This window comes from Gambusia affinis, linkage group LG21 (assembly GCF_019740435.1).
Source record: "Gambusia affinis linkage group LG21, SWU_Gaff_1.0, whole genome shotgun sequence".
Classification (NCBI taxonomy): domain Eukaryota; kingdom Metazoa; phylum Chordata; class Actinopteri; order Cyprinodontiformes; family Poeciliidae; genus Gambusia; species Gambusia affinis.
The window spans coordinates 1,962,273-1,976,051 of NC_057888.1; the positions used below are offsets into that span (position 1 = coordinate 1,962,273).

The following is a 13,779-nucleotide window of genomic DNA, read 5'->3' on the forward strand; positions in this document are numbered from 1 at the left end:
AGAAAATTAACAGTTGAATTTCAAGAGTCAGTAAAACCTGATACAAACTTTGTTACGCAGTGGTGCATTTTGTTTTAAAAATATATCTTGTTTTGTTTTTTATGTTAAATATTACATTGAAGAAATACATTTTAATGCCAGGAAAAGATCAAATGAATAACTAATAAAATATCAAAGCTATTATTTTAAATTAATTTTTCTACAAACCTAATAAGCATGTTTATCATCAATTTTTTAAAAGCCATTAATTAAGCAGGAAAGTAACTATAATTTATTAAGAACAATTGGTTTAATTTAAAATTAGAAACATATTTTGTGAAACATAAAAATGAAAAAACGACGTAATGACACTACTGTTACAATTATATATTTTATTTTTTGTAAAACTAGATAATTTTTTTGTAAAAATGCCTAAAATTAACTTATTAATTTTAGGCATTTTTCATTAAAACAATTTTTATTTAATTACAACTTAATTTGATAGATACATTTAGTAGATATTCAGTGGATGAAATATAAAAGTTATGCTGATCTCGTATTTCAGTCAGGTGTAACTGAAGCGGTGTCTCTCTGTAGGTGTGGTTGTTCGCTGCGCCCCCTGCAGGTGATGAGTGTCACCACCTCTTTTTCTCTTTTTTTTTTTTTTACTCCGTACAGTCACGTGACAGCAGCAAGCTTCAAACGGCTGCGAGTGCGGTGCTGCGCGAGCCTCATCATCCTCATCACAACCGCCAGCAGAACCTCTGCAGCGGCAGAGAGGAGAACCGACCGAACCACCGGGGGTCTTCACCGAGCCAAGGAAGCGGGCAACATGGCGGGCCCCCGTTAAAACAGAACCCAGATTTATCCTCTTTGTTCTACCCCGACGCCTCGTTGTCTTTACGCGCCTCCGCTGAGGAGGGGCCGCCGAGGAGAAGGAGAAGGAGAAGCGCTCCCCCCACCGCCTCCGAGCCGAGCCAGGAGGAGGCAGGAGCGGCTGAGGAGGTAGCTGTTACCACCGGAGAGCTGTTTTCTTCGGTACCAGCCGAATGGCGGACCGTGAGGCGTCGCCGATACCGTTGGAGATCCGAGCCCGGCTGGCGGAGCTGGAGCTGGAGCTGTCAGAGGGTAAGGAATTAATTAGAAAATGGGGGGAGAGAAAAAGAGCGCAAACCTCCCCCCTCCTCCTTCCTCCTTCTCTCCCTCCTCTTCATCCTCATCACTTTATCTCATCTCCATCCTCACCGGTTGTTCGCCAGTAGCGGAATCCGGCCGTTCATTCCTGCGGCCCCATCCTCTTCCTCCTCCTCCTCCTCTTCCTCCCGCTCCTCCCATCCAGATGTTTGTCAGCCGGAGGAACCGGCCTGGGCAGCTCCGTGCTGCCCGGGGAGGGTGAGGGCAGAGCGGGATCCGGCTGCGGGGTTCGGCCGTTGCTCTTTGTCTCAGCCGCGGTGCCGCTTTTAGGGAAACACCGCGTTGTTCTGCCGGTTCCGATCCAAAAACAGAGCCGTGCTGTGACCTTGAGATGTTGACACAAGCAGCCTGGCCTACCTGACTGAGTGTGTGTGCGTGTGTGTGTGTGGTCGGGTTTAATAATAGCTTTGCGGTGCGAAGCTGCGTGACACCGCAGCACACTGAGGCTCCCCGGCTCCGGGCGCCCCATCCTCTCCCTGTGCGTGTTTTTCTGGGCCTGCAGAGCGGAGGTGAGGAGCAGGACGCTCCTTCTCTCCCTGGATTGTGAGTTTAACCCACATCTGAGCTCAGTTTTTCTTCCTGACACGCTTATATAATGGGAATCACATATTTTATTCATATCGGCTCAGGAAGGCTTGTGAAATTCACATTCTTCACCTAAAATTATTCTGGAGAAACATCCCTGACAGAAAACTGCAGCTAAATCTGCAGCTGTTTTGCTAAAAAACAAAACAATCTTTCCAATATGTTTATTCCAAACTCTGGTATGAATGCTGAATTATTTATCATGTGAAGGTTGACACACAATCAGGACTCTTTTTTGATCTCCTGAGGTGAAGTGGACCTCCAGAACCAGCTCGGTCCAGACGCTCAGGTGTTTTTTTTTGCTGCTGATCTCTGAGGGAGACTGAGCAATCGGTCACCAAATGAGATCAAGCTGTTTTAATATAGGACAGCGTTTCAGAGGATTAACCAGAAGGCCGTGACTTTTAAAAAAAATAATAAATGGCTTTATTTTAAAACTGACTGGGCTGCCTGCTGGTTGATGTTTTTCATAAAATTAACTTCTTTTTCCATGTTTATCAAAACTGGAAAGAATATCTTTGAGTTCAACGAACAGATATTGTGATTTTAAGCTCAGTTAAATGGCATATTTTATACTTTGACGAGATGACCAGAGTAAATGTCTAGAAAAACAAGGATCAGTAATAAATACTATAGTTAATAGTAAATAAAAAAGCTAACTAGAGTTATTTTAAAGCTTTAACAAAACCAAGAAAAAAAAAGTAGAGATGCACCAATTTGTGATTATTGGTGAGTCAAAATGATTCAGCTGTTTTTAGGATCTTACATTACGTGTGTTACAAATAGGAATGTTTCAAAAGCAGTGTTTGTGACACACAGTCGCAGCGATATACTTGTTACGGAGTAAAGCTTCTTCTCAAACAAGACGGAGTCTCGTATTTCTTCTACTGAACCTTTCTGTTCAGTATTTATTGAAGAGAAAAAGAACGGCCTCAGCAGAAAAAGGTAAAACCAACCGGCAACCAACCGTTCGTAACCAACGGCAATCAAAAGTCAACAAAACAAGATAGTGACAAAACAGTAACAGATCCTTAAGCATTCTTCAAATTAAAGGACTTCCTCTATTCAAATAAATCATGTCTTGCACTTAAATATATTTCACTTCACCTTTGTAATTATACAATCATGTTCAATACAATTAATAATAATCATCATGTAAATTATGCTTAACATAAAAGTGTAAAAAAGTCACAACAATACTAGCTAAAAAAGTTAGTAAATAACTCTTCACTTTTGCTATCAGAATACTAACACAAAATATTGCGATAAAGTCCTTATCGCCCACCTGTATAGCCGTCGTATTATTCAACAATAATAATGACACCTAGTTTGTTACAAATCCAGTTTGTTCCAAATCATCATTCAAATCAGGAGCGGAGGTGATGCCACACTGTGTGAGAGAGCAGTCGCTGTTTTTTACTTCTTCAACTGTCTCTGATCAGGTAAAGCTTGGATTCCTGACTTGATTAACTCACCTGTTTAAAAAAACTCCCAGAATTCCTCTGTTTTACTGCAGTCAGGAAGACGTTTAGTGAGCTTCCCTCAGGGTTTCTGTGAAAATGTGGGAACTTTAGTCAGACTGGGCCGAGCAGAGCTGATGGTGGTCTGGTTCTTCTTTTCTTGGTGTTGTTTTAATAACAGTGCTGCAGTGATGCAGGAACAAACCATGTTTACGATATGAGTTACCAGTTTTGATTCCTAAAGGAAATCCAGAGCAGTGATCTGATTGTTAATCATTTAGAAAAATTAAAGCCATCAGACAGACTCTGAAAAGCTGCGATTGTTCTGTCTCACTGTACTTGTCTTTGGTTCAGGGTGGATAATATTAGCTCCACACAGGAATGTGTGGATTGTAATATTTCAGATGCCGTTGAGCTGCGCCCTGCGCTGCGTTTCCAGGCTCAACCAGTCCAACGGATTCCTGCGGCCCAGTTGGTCCTGACCTCATGTAGGAACAGTAGCAGAAAATACTCCAATCATTTGTTGTGTTTGAAGACTTTTGTTGATATACTTGGGTTGAATCTTTGGATGTTCGGACAAATATTCCCTCTGGTTTTAGACGCCCTGCAGCCGGAAGAAATTTTGCTTTTACTTTTTTACCACTGGAAGGAGCTGATTAGTATCTCAAAACCTCAAAGAATGCCTGAACTATAACTTCAAATCCCAGAAATGTTGATAAGGAGCAGAGAGAGAAGGAGGAAGTTCAAACTGTCTCTTCCTCTACTCCAGCATCACTCTGACCATACAACCAGATAGAGAATTAAAAAGCAAAGGAGGAGGATTAGCAGAGCTTCCTGCCACATATTAAGTCACTAGCATGTCAAGACTATTGTACAGCCTTCAGTCAGAGGCCTCCTGAGATTTGTTGCAAGACTGACTGCTACTGGAGAACCTTCCTGCCAACAGCTGTTTCTCCTAATTGAAAAATAGATAAATCAATTTTGATGCAGTTAAGATGAGACTAAAACGAGTAAATCCAACGGAATCGAGACGTTTCGTCTGTTTAGATGGTTTTTTAAATGATTATTATTATTCTTTGATTCTATTAAAATAGAATCAAATTTTCTATTTTGAAGATTTCATTTTTTAAAATGGATTTTTATATTTCACCATTGCTCTCCTTGAGTCTTCATGGTTCAGAGTGATGTAAGCACATCCAGGGTGGCCATCTTGTTTGAAAAGCCTTTTTTACAGCTTGTCAACTCGCTGAAGGAATGGTTGAAACAAAAGCCATTTTTTAAAGATATTTTCTCTCATTTGGATTTTTTCAAGGAGCAAAGCGAGGAAAAAGAACGGCAGATTTATTTGTAAGCCGTATCGCCCAGTTCTGGTTTGTCCATAGAAGTAAAGTTTGTCTCTGCTTATGAAGCTAAAGGAAAAGGAGGCAAATAAAACTGATTGGGAATTTGTACGATTGATTCGACTGAAGGAAAAAGACTGTGAAAGGGAATCTGAAAGCTACAAGCGGATTACCTTAAAAATCACATCGACACAATAATGACATGACTTTAATCTGAGCCAACATGGCAACCTGGACGCAGCTTTATTGGGTTTAAAACAGAAAACCTTCAGATCAGCTGCCTGGATGCAGGTTTTTGATAAACTTTAGTGTTTTATCTAATAAAATCCAGCCTGTAGAAGATGAGAGCTGCAGATCGGTGTGTTTTTCTGACAGATTTGATGAGTTGAGCTGCAGTGTTTGACTCCAGCCTGGCAGATAATCGGCGCTCCACCTGTTTATTAGATAAACTGAGCAATCAGCCGACTCTCCGCCGCTGAATCCCATCTCCTCCCGCGCCTTTCTGTGACCTCCAGCCGTTAAAAGTTGCTATTCTTCAGTGTCTCAGAGCGTTTTGCTCTGCTGCGTTACAGATCGGACCAAACTGTGATCGCTGACATGTCCTACACACCTTGAAGTATCCATTCCAGTTTTATGTGATGAAGCTCCTTCTGGAAGGTTTTTTCTTATTTGTCCCATAAAAACCTGCAGTTTATCCAGGGAAAACCAAGTGAGACCAGACAGAACAATAAAAAGAAATAATCTAATGTTTATAGACATTAGATTTATGAGCAGTCTGTTGTTGATTCTGGAGTTTCACCTCTGACCTCCTGCAGCGCTGCAGATTGAGAGTTTTCTTCGTTAGAGATGCAGCCCTGCTTTGCTCCGCATGTGGGCCTGCATGCGAGGCAGCGATGCTCATCATGTGGCCTGCAGCGGTGCGTTTCAGGTCAGCTCTGTTTCTGTGGAGCTGCGATCATTTATGGCGTCTTTTATAATCCCTGATTACTTCCTGTGTGTCGTGGTTCTGTCAGCAGGCTGCTGGGCTTGGGAAGCAAATTTAACCAAAATAAACAACTTTTACTATAATTTTACAGCTGTTTGAAAAAGTTTGACTTTTTAATGTTCGTCTGAGGCGTTTGAGACTGAGGCGGACTACAAACCTGACCCGGTTCCACTGGTTCTGTCAGGAGGAATGGGCCAGAACTCAGCAAACTGTCGGGGGAAGCTTGTGTCAGAATTTTCTTCCTTTAGCAGACAATGGAGGAAACCGCGTCGTGTTTCCAGGTCTGAAGGCATTTGATCTGCTGACAGCTGGCTGACTGATGCGTCGGTGTGTTTTCAGAATGGAGACGCTGTCAGCGTGTGGCTGCGCCGCCTGGTTACACTGACGTCCGTCTCCGTCGCCTCGCTCCTCACAAACACACACAAACACACTGCGGGCTGTGTAGCTTCACTGCTGATGATTCTGCTGACGGTCCTCCGTCAGAAAGTCCAAGCCTGACCGCTCTGCTGAGATTTAACGACTTTAGAGCGGCGTGGCGTTTCTTACGTCCAGTTTGTGCAGCGTCACGTCTCCAGACCTCACAGCCTCACTCAGCAGAAACGAAGAAGCCTGGCAGGAAATGGTTCTTCCTGTCAGCTTTTAAAGACGGACACATCCTCACCTCAGTTCAGGTTAGCAGATCCTCAATATGTCCATCATCAAACCCTGATCATCCAAAAGATTATCAAGACTTTACTGATTGATCATGTTTTCTGTTTGATTTTCAGATCTAATAGAAAAATTCTGATTTCTGTGATTTTCTTTCGGAAAATAATAACACATCCAAGATAATTTATGCTCAGTTTGACTTAATGAAACAACACAAACAGTCTCAAGTTTTTAAAAGAAAAGGCTAAGACACGTCCCAAAAGATAAAAAGTCCAAGTAGTAAAACTCTAAGTCACCATGGCGACATTTTGTTTTTATCCTTTCAACTGGCAGCTGAATAACTGTGACTTTGTTTTGGTCTAATATTGTGGTACCACTACATTTTCATGTGTTGTTCAAAGTACAAGTCTCTACAGCACAAGTCTGAGTCAAATCTGAAGCTTTAATTTTTGTCACTTCAGTGCGATTTGATCTGTAATATCAAAGTCGAGTCACCATCTCTAGTTAAAACCCTAACTGATCGTAGTGACGTCATTTCTTTATCGTTTCAACTGCCTACTGGATAACTGGTTTTACATTTCTGTCCACGAGGAACCAGTTAATTTAGTGAATATGATCAAAACTTGTGTTTGAGGATTTAAATGTTTGTGTTGCTGTGAGATCCGCAGCGTTTAATTGGGTCAGAGTGAAAAACGGGAGAGAGGAGCAGAGAGGCGTCTCTGTTTGGTACAAAGATCAGCTTTGGGGCTTTATTCTCTCCTGATCAACTGATTGTTTATGATTTTGATGAGACATTTGAATCTGAAATCAGCAGAGCTTGTGATTAAATGAAAACGTTTATTATTGAGATTAAAAAGGAAGCAGAACTGAAAACAAGAGCAAATTGATTTCTGGAGGCTCTTCAGGATCGTCACCATGTTTTCTGGTAAATTTCTGCCTCTATTTCTCTCTGTTTGATTATGAACTTTGACCTTCCCCGAGGCATTTAAGGCCTGCAGAGCTTTAGATGTTCTGGATTCTTCTATCACTTCCTGAAAAATGGTTGATTTGCTGTTGAAGTAATTTTGCTCTGTGGAACTGGGTTAACTGGGATAGTAATACTGACTAACTGGAAATAATTCGGCTAATTAGTGGCGTCAGTTTTTTGTGCTGCTGGTCATTCTGGGTCTGGTTCTGTAGAACTGGGCGGCCGTCCTGCCTGCAGCCCGACACTCAGCACCAGGCGCTGACCAAGCCGCCACTGGTTGACCTTACAGTACGACCCTGACCCAGTGCTCCAACTGGGCGCCCTGCTTCCTGTTCAGTGTTTGTAATGGGCCGCCGGCTCGGCCGGGCCCAGACGGGTCCAGACGCTGCTCACGTGAGCGGGACCGCCCAGGGTCTGTTGAATGTGACACATGCAGCTGTTCAGAGGAGGCTGAGTGAGCCGGTCGCCATGGAGACGATGCGATGCACTGACGACTCGTTTCATTTTTATCAACATCTGGATCCTGCAGCTGCTTCTGGTTCCGTGCTGTTCTTGTGAAATATATTCTATTGAAGAAAAGGTTCTGCAGAGAATCACAATCCTGGCAATTCTCTAAAATAGATTTCATAGTTTTAAATAAATGTTTTGTTTGTTTACGGTCTTTTCCTCTTCTCAGTCTCATCAATCAGACAGAGGTTCTGGACCGTTTCTGAATTACAAATGAATTGAGTCGTCATCCTATAAATCAGAGTCGAATAAAATCTCTAGACACTGAAAGATTCGTATCTGATATTCCATCATCTAAGTGACTCTGCTTATGAATTTCCAAACATTTGGATTTTTCTGTCCTCCCAACCCGGCCTCAGAAACATTTGGTCCTGGTTGATGCTGCGGACAGAAGTCGGAGGCTGGCTGAATAAGTCGCTCCGTATGACCAGACGTGTTTTCAGTACGTGACATTTTCAGCACACTCTGCTCCGACGCTGTGTATAATGAGCCATTTATTTTTACATTGGATGATAAATGTCAAGTTCCTGAGAATCACAGAGCAGTTCCAGCATGCATTAGAGCTCCAGAAAACCAAACAAACGGGGCATAAGGAGGAGAAAACCAGAGTTGAAATGAGGCTTTGGAGAAAAATCAAGCTGTCAGCTCTGTTTTCCTTCAGATAGCACTCAGCCATCTTTCTGGTAACAAACCATCCAGAATGTTAACCTTCTTATTTCCAATTCTTTGCTCTGCTTTTGCTATTATCTGTCACACTTTGTGAGCCTTCTTGCTGCGCGACTGCCACCAATGATGAACCAAAGCTACGTTATGATTTTGACTGGACAGTTACCCAGGAAGTCGGGGTTTGAGTGGAAAACACAAAATATTTCTTAAATATTTATGTACGTGCAGAATATGTCGATTTGCAGTTTTCACCTCAGTATCAGCTGCAGTAACTTATAACATCCAGAAGGATCTCCAGTAGCAGTCAGTACTGCAACAAATCTGAAAAAGCCTCTGACTGAAGACTAGCTACATGCTAACAACTCAATAGCAGAGAAAATATTCCACAGTAACATTTATAGAGATTATTTTGTAACTTTCTTTTTGTTTTCTGCTTAAGCGTCATTTACTATCTCAGGATTTGTTTTGATTATTTCAGAGTAATGATTATGTATTATTTCTAACAATAACTTATTGATCTGTTTAATTGCATTAAATGTTGCTTATATTTTATACGGTAAACAACGTTTACAAGGTTGAAGGATTTTTTTGTCAATGTTTTGTTTTCAGACCAATTAGCTGTAAAAGTTGTGAGAAATTTTTCAAAACATAAAATGATGTTTTATTTTAGTTTACTTGCTATAGAAGCAGGTAACTAAAAATCACCCCTAACTAAAAATGATTTTAGTAATTAATTAATCGGACAATTAATTGATTAATTGTTTAATCAAAAGAACTGATTAAAAATCATTCTAGAGATTTTTCATTTAACCTTTTCAGGCTTTTTGTACAATGTTAGGAATAAAAATAATAATTTAATTACTTTTTTTTTTTTTGAAAAATAAACATTTTAGTGCTTAAAATGCACTAAATGCATACCAGTGGTATTCTGCCAAAGGTGTTTTTATTTTAAATGTAATATGTATGCATATATTGTACAGTCTGGGTTTAATTATAGATCTGAATATGATGTTTTTTAAGTAAATGGTGTTTTTTGAGTCTGTGTACTCCAGTTTATGATTAATTGATAACTATATTTGTTGACGATTATTTTATTAATCAATTCATCAGGATTAATCTGATTAATCATTTCAGCTCTAATCACAGGACGTGATCAATAACAGTGATAAATGATCATATAGTTGATATAATGGTGAATTGAAACTGTTTTTTAGTTAATTTGTGCAGTTGGTGCTGGAAAAGTTTGAAAACGTACCTTGAAAATGCTTGAAAAGTTCTTGAATTTCATAAACCGTGAAAAATAAAGCCTGAATGTGTAAAAAAATCTTCCTTCCTGTTTTCACCTTCACCTCTGAATTTAAAAGGTGTGAGCAGATTTAGGAAGTGGCTTCAAACAGGCTGAGAGCGAGTTGAGGATCAGAAGGGTGCCTGTCCCTTTAAGATAGAGCTGAGCAGAAAATCAGGCCTGATGGGTTTGCTGCAGAGGAACATCACACACAGGTGTGTGTTTCTCCCAGCAGAACAGCGTGTTCAGAGAGCAGCAGCCCTTTCCACCGATCAGCCGCAGAGAAACTTCACTCTGCAGCCGCCATCCGTCCTCCGCGCTGCGCTGTGTCATTAAAATCACTGAGCAGGAGGAGGAATTAATTAGCCTGCGACAACACACACACACCCACGCACACACACACACACACACGCACACACACACACACAGCCCAGATCCAGACATATTCATCCACCTTGGCAGGTACCGTTGGAGCACCTCTCTCATCTGATGCTCCAAATCCAAGATGGCCATCTCAGGCCTTCTCCAAGAGAACCGTTGCTAGGCAACACCCTCCCAGCTCTGCTGCGCTGCACTGCGAGTGGAAGATGGCGTCTCCCCACGGACCTCGGGTGTGTTTGTAAGAGAGTAAAAAAGAGAAGAACAGAGAATGTTGTTCCACTGCGGCTGATCAGAGGAGAAGAAGAAGCTGGAGGCCTCTGTCGGTTTTTACAGCACACAGACGAAGCTTACCGGCACCGATCAGCAGATTGGACCCAGATGTTCTGGCCGTTCTCCACCATCAGATTATCAACTCTTTATTTCCCTTTCTCTCCCCATTGAGTTAAATCAATCCATTTGATTTGATTCGGGGTGATTAAAAACATCTGAGGCTTGTTTTCTCTGCGCTCTCTGTCATCTGATTCAGCTGCAGAGCGACACCTTTCAGTCATCACAGCCCTGCAGCGAAGCCGCTTCATTTTCTCCTCATTCCTGTTTCTGCTCACATATTTCCTCGCTGCACTCCAGGGACTCCCCACAGCTCAGCATATGTTATCCATGAAGTCAGCAGAGACGCTGCTCCGGCAGAAACCTGCTTTACCACATCTGGTTCACTGAACAGTTTACGGTGCCTGCAGAAGAAGCCCGAGACATCACACTTCCCACACCGTGCTCAACAGATTGTGTGATGATCATTTTAGGGTGCATTGACACCAGCCCTGTTTAGTCTAGTCCGTTTGAAGGTCCGGTTTGTTTGGAGAGCTGTGAACGAAACTCTGATGAGGACCTGAAAAGTGAAGTTCTGCAAACCTCAGTTTGGGTTCGTTTGAAGTGAACTCTGGTGCGATTTGAATGCATATGCAAACACTAAGCAGACCGCTCCAAAAGCAGGAAGTGGGCTGTAGCGCAGGGCATTCTGGGTAAATACAACCAAAAAAAAACCTAGCCTACCGCTATTGGGAGAAATGGCTTGTGGTCTTTACCAAAAACAAAATAGAAATCCTCCAACTGCTGAAATCTGACGCTACTACATTTTTATTTACATTTGGTGAAGAAGGAAGTTGCTCTCAGTGTCTTCAGGGGTTTTTGTGTCGTTTCCTTCAGTAGTTCTTGGTGCAGCGCCCCCACTGGCGAGGAGGGGACCAGGTTGCTCAAATGGTTTGGTTTGTTTAACTCAGTGCAGCCATAAAGAGAAATCACAGCAGCTGAAAATGTAACAAATGTTGTGACTTGTAACCGACTATCTGGTGTAAAAAAAACTTTTGTGAAACATCATAAGTGGTAGTTTTTCTCCCTTAAACCTTTCCAAACAGCCATACATGCTCATTCTTCTTCACCTCTCCTGTCAGAACGTTTAACCTGCTAACTGCAGAGTCTAAGTTGGAGCTTGTGAGTTTTTAGTTAACTCTCTGAGCTTTGCATAGGCTGATCATGGTGGATTTCCTGGGAAGACTTACAGCTGCAGAATGACGTCAAACAGTTTGGAAATGTGCTTAATCTGGCTTCCAAAACTGATGTCAAGCAGCAGTTTCTTCTTAAAGCTCACTGCTGTTGTCTTTCTGGTTTGGCATTGAACTCTGCAGGCCAGCAAACTGGAAAAAGAGCAGCTTAATGGACCCGTCCCACTGACGATCTGCTGCACCTGGTCGCTAATTTCCCTAATAAGTTCTGCATCTTTGCATAGAAGTTAGGTCAGCAGAGTGTCTGTGAATCTTTAAAAAGTCTTAAATTCATTTAAAAAATGTAAGTTGATCTTGAATTTGTTAATCACACATCTTAAATTTTGTCGTGGCAGAACAATTTCATGGACAGGTTAAACTTTGAGTGATGTGCAGACATCTTCATTGGGTTTGTGACTCGAGGCCATTGAGGCTACTGCTAACTAGCTGCTATTGCTAGCTAGCTTTGTAGTCTAGTCTTACCAGCTCTTACAATTTCTTTATAATAGTCTAGAAAAGGTTTTAAGAGTTGGCGAAAGAGCAAAAGTAAAGCCATGTTCAGATTACAATAAAATATTTTTATTATTTGCTGAATCATCTGCAGGAGGGAGTGATTTCTTTTCCTCATGACTGTAAACTCTTTAGTATGAAGAAGCTGTTATTGTCTGGTCGTGTTCAGACTTACACAGTCCTCCATTAGTCTTGCTGTCTGCAGAAAGATTCGACCCAGCAGTGATTTATTCTTGTTTTCTTTCTTCACCTGAACCCAGACGGATTGTCCTCCAGAACGCGTCCCAGTCTAGCGGCTGACATGTTCCTTCATTACTGGTTTGTTTGGGTCGGGTTCCACATAAATCATCCTGCTGTAGGAAACACCCACTGCAGCTCTGGAGCAGGGCTGAAAATACTCCAAACAGATGCTCCTTCTGCTCGGTTTAGCAACATTTGCTGAAGCTGTTTATCTTGTTTAATTTTAGAAAACTGTGTGTCAAAACACAAGATATTAAAAAGGTTGAGGAGGAGTGAATGAGCGCCTGTGTTCTGGTAGTTTGTCTGCATTTCAGGAGAAATAGTGGAAAACATTTATCGTTTTACTGCAAGTACAAATTATTCCCCATTTTCTCCTGCTGTTGAGAAAACTGTAAAGCATGAAGTTACACATATTGTGTTTAATCTCCCTGACCTTCTGAAGAATAATCAATAATCAGCAACTGGAGAGGCAGTTTAGCATTTAATTGGGACAAACCAGAAAGTATCAGCAGAAATCAGCGGTGCTGTGCAGACCGTAGGCTGTGATTGATAGCTGGTGATTGTGTTGGTTTGGTGTAAGGTTGCCATGGCAGTGAAGACCCCCCTCAGGGACTGTAATGAGCCCCTCACCTCCCCTGTCACCCACCGACCTCTGTGTCTGTCCACTGTCATGGCCGCCCGCGGTTTGATGACACGGCCGCTGATGTCGTCGTCTCTTTGGTTGCAGAGCGCCGTTTAGCTCATGTAGCTTCTTGGGTTTTGCTCGCTAAGGCCGATGGAAGAAACTTCTGCTCTGTGAGGTAGTTAATCCTGGACCGAGTCATTCACACGTCTCCACAGTCCGTTGGAAAACCTGCCTGCCATCACCCTAATCTCTAGCTTTCTCCAGGTTCTCTAATCAAGTCCTGATTCTGGCTGAGAGGCTCTGAAATGTTAATATGGCGTCCAGTCAGAAGAAAGATGTTGACAAAATTAATATGGCTTTAAACCACAAACGTGGAAAAGCAGCATTCAGCTTCTATGCACCACAAATCTGGAACAAACTTCCAGAAAACTGCAAAACAGCTGAAACACGGAGTGCCTTTAAATATAGACTAAAAACCCACCTGGTTAGAGCTGCTTTTGAAAAATGAACCATGTCACTTGTTGCCTGTGTGACCTACGACTTTGTTTTCCTGTGTTTTTATAAAAATCACTGTGAGGCCTTGATGCTGAAATGTGCTACACAAATAAAATTTGATTAGATTTTTTTTTAAATCTGCCAGAAGCACGAATAATTTCAGACTCAAATATGCTGCATGTCATGCACAATATGCATATATACTGGCGTTAACTGATGTTTATAGCCAACATGATTGATGAGACTGTTAAATAACAGCAGCTCTACACAAAACACATTTCTCTTTTGGAACAATAAAATATGGCTTATTTATGCATTATTGCTCCTTTGGAAAACAACATATTTATTATTTTAACTTTGAAGAGAACAGCTGG

At 41.7% G+C, this 13,779-nt stretch overlaps 1 protein-coding gene across 3 annotated transcripts in view; it reads left to right on the plus strand.

The window, feature by feature from the left end:
• The first annotated feature begins 472 nt into the window (after window positions 1-472).
• LOC122824372 (disco-interacting protein 2 homolog C-like) overlaps window positions 473-13,779 on the plus strand; it is a 48,422-nt gene continuing 35,115 nt past the window's right edge. For all 3 annotated transcript variants that reach the window (XM_044104948.1, XM_044104950.1, XM_044104951.1), the window contains exon 1: window positions 473-1,107. In XM_044104948.1, coding sequence (XP_043960883.1) covers window positions 1,029-1,107 — 79 coding nt within the window. In that variant the 5' untranslated portion in view covers window positions 473-1,028. The remainder of the gene's footprint in view (window positions 1,108-13,779) is intronic.